The sequence below is a fragment of the Schistosoma mansoni genome, assembly GCF_000237925.1.
Source record: "Schistosoma mansoni, WGS project CABG00000000 data, chromosome 1 unplaced supercontig 0094, strain Puerto Rico, whole genome shotgun sequence".
Lineage (NCBI taxonomy): Eukaryota > Metazoa > Platyhelminthes > Trematoda > Strigeidida > Schistosomatidae > Schistosoma > Schistosoma mansoni.
The window spans coordinates 955,966-958,895 of NW_017385991.1; the positions used below are offsets into that span (position 1 = coordinate 955,966).

The window sequence follows — 2,930 nt, forward strand, 5'->3', positions numbered from 1 at the left end:
AGTCAAAAAACGCACCAGCTCACGCTCAAATTCATCAACAAGAAGATTCAATTGGTTGGTATTCTGCGGTTCAAGCTCGCCCTTTTCTTCACGGGCCAGCAGTTGGTTTAGAGTGTCTGGTACAGGTCTAGCATCAAAGAGGATCTCAATTTCTCCAGCCAGCTCTTTGGGGTTCATGTTTAATAACACACCCATCTCTGCTTTACCATTTAGCATTAATGTTCTAAATATTTCTGGAATTATAATTTCATATTAATAACTAAGCCTAAGAGTTGTCCTGATTAACAAGACTCAATTAAGTAATATCGTGTCCGATTTATATGATACAAAGAAGAATATACTCTATGTTGTCATGGTGTGACAAATACCAATTGCGAATTAATTGTGAATTTGTCTCAATACACAAAATTTGAATAGTTTAATGAATTTCTTTTATCGAATAATCTGAAAGTGTAACTGGTTTTGCAAGCATCAAACTATGGAATTTATGGAACTACTGGAAGGTACATTTTCTCTCTACTTTCCGTCTTGAAATGTATTAGATGGAATTTGATTAGAACTAATGAATCGACATGACAACGGTTGCTACTAACTAGGGAATTACTGTGTAAAACTGTAAAGCATCTGAAGACTAAACTAGATAGAGACCTTATTAAGTAGATTTTGTTTGCAAGCTAACTTCCTCCTATACGGACGAGCAACCATTAATGAATGCTTTACAGAAAAAAACAATAAAATTGAAGATATAGTCTATTGGGTGTTTTAATTCTACTTTCTCATAGTAACATTATACTCTTTTATTAGATACCCACAAACATTTTAAATATAAAAATATCCACAAACTTCGTAAACATTAGTGACTCAATGGCTAAGCCATCACTTTCCTTAATCTCTGGCATTCAGTCTGTATGGACCGTAGAAAGATACACCTTTCGAAACGTCTCCATAAGGACATCAGTTCATTTTATTTATTGCGTATTGAGTAGTTGCGATTTTTCTACTACATTCAAATGACCCTAATAATACAAAAATACTCGAATTATCCAATCTGATAATCATTGAATCAACTGTATCGCTTAACTTACGTTAATCATAATTCGATTGAACATTGCACAAATCAAGTCATGATTAGTCATCTAAAAGTAAAGGGAGCCACTTATTAAGCAGCATGTAGATACAGCGGACCATTGACCTTTAAGAAACCAAACTAAAGACACTAGTTATTCATTCATTCGAAATTTTAAATATAATTTATTTAGATGATGGCTGTTTTACTGATTAAGTGATTATTTCAGTTATAATATTGTTTACATTAGTTACAATTAGTTATATACATGATACTACGTATTACCTAACTTCAATTTTTTCTTCACAAAACCTTTTAACTGATGTATGTAACTGTCATCATCTTTTCTAAATATTAACATTGTGAATAGTTTTAAAGTAGATCAATAAATGCTGTCACTGTGTACACCATCATTGTGATACTGTTTACAAAGTAACAGCCAATTGAACTCTGATAACAGATTACCAGTTGACATAACTATATTTGGACACTAGGAATTTGAAAATGATTTTAATTGTAGGATGAATTCAACTTAACAAACAAGAAGAAATTAGTGTATAACAGGATAATTGGTTTAAATTTAGGTCTGAGGTTTCACAACACAACTGAACAATCACAATCCCACACAATAGAGTTTGTATAGGATGTCTGGAATCCACTTGAAACTGATCATTGATGGAGACATAATTATTATTTACATGAGTTCATTATGTGAATATGTTTAGTCTCTACTTGGTTTATGTCACGGTATGACATTAATGAGGTGAAACAGATAATTTCGATAGCATTAGAAAGAGGTTTTGCCTTCGTCTCGAAGTTGCCAAAGTACATCTCGATCATACACTTCAAGAATGGTGTTAAAAGCATCTGGTTTATTAGATATTATTGTTGTTGGTTGACAAGATGCATCAGGAGAAGGGCAGAGGTCAAATGGTTCTGTAACACGTCCATAAATAATTATTGGTGATTTATGACAATTTTTGTTCTGTGTATCAAAAACGTCCGCTTTACACAAGTTAGATAGTAATGAAAAGAACATTGTATTCCTAATCGATACTTATTCAACTTTGGATCAAGAAATTCAATATGGCAATTCATGTATGCGACATATTGATTCAATGAACCGCAGGTTGACGTTGATTAACGATCGTCGATTATATGTAAACACGATTTTGGCAAAAATCTATACTACCTCAGAGATTCAGATTGATATCAACCAATGTCGCAATCAGATGTGTATATGTGAACATATTCTGTTCTAAATTTGGTCTATTAATCCTCATACGTTTAAACAAAAACGGTAGAAATCGTAGTAGTACATTTCGCATGGAAAATACACAAAATCAAACTCCTCTATTCACCAAAGTTGAATGGATCCAATTAACTGGTACTGTAGTAAACAAGTATAATATTAAAAAGGATGCTTAGAGATTTACTGAACCACATAGCACTCAGGCATACATACATACACAAGAATAAGGTTTACAACTTGTTCATTACTTCACATGAAGCAGTGATATGATTATAACACTTCCACAACAATTCGCTGATTGGAATTGTATTGAAAAGTAGATTCTGTCAGATGGTACTAACACTCTCTCATTTTGATCTTAGCAATTTCAGGTCTTTATGCAATTATCACCATTCTTTCGTATGCTTCTCAATTAGATATTGATAATGTGGAAGAGTTTAACTACTCTTCAGATCAATCAATGTCTAAAGAGTTACAGAAGTTCCCCTGAAGACAGTCGTTGTTGTCCAACCTGCGTCCAATGTGTTTCACTGATTCCAAGCACTTCCAGGTTGTATTTCTTCATTTCCGCAGAAATTTGGAAGACTCTGCCGGTCTCCCACATGTCCGGAC

General features: G+C 33.3%; 1 protein-coding gene across 1 annotated transcript; it reads left to right on the forward strand.

The window, feature by feature from the left end:
* Positions 1-1,805: 1,805 nt before the first annotated feature.
* Positions 1,806-2,033, forward strand: Smp_140960 (one cut domain family member,putative; the record flags this gene model as incomplete). Its single annotated transcript, XM_018791734.1, has 1 exon — positions 1,806-2,033. The coding sequence occupies one exon, from the start codon at positions 1,806-1,808 to the stop codon at positions 2,031-2,033; it is 228 nt and encodes a 75-aa protein (XP_018645149.1).
* Between the last annotated feature and the right edge of the window lie 897 nt (positions 2,034-2,930).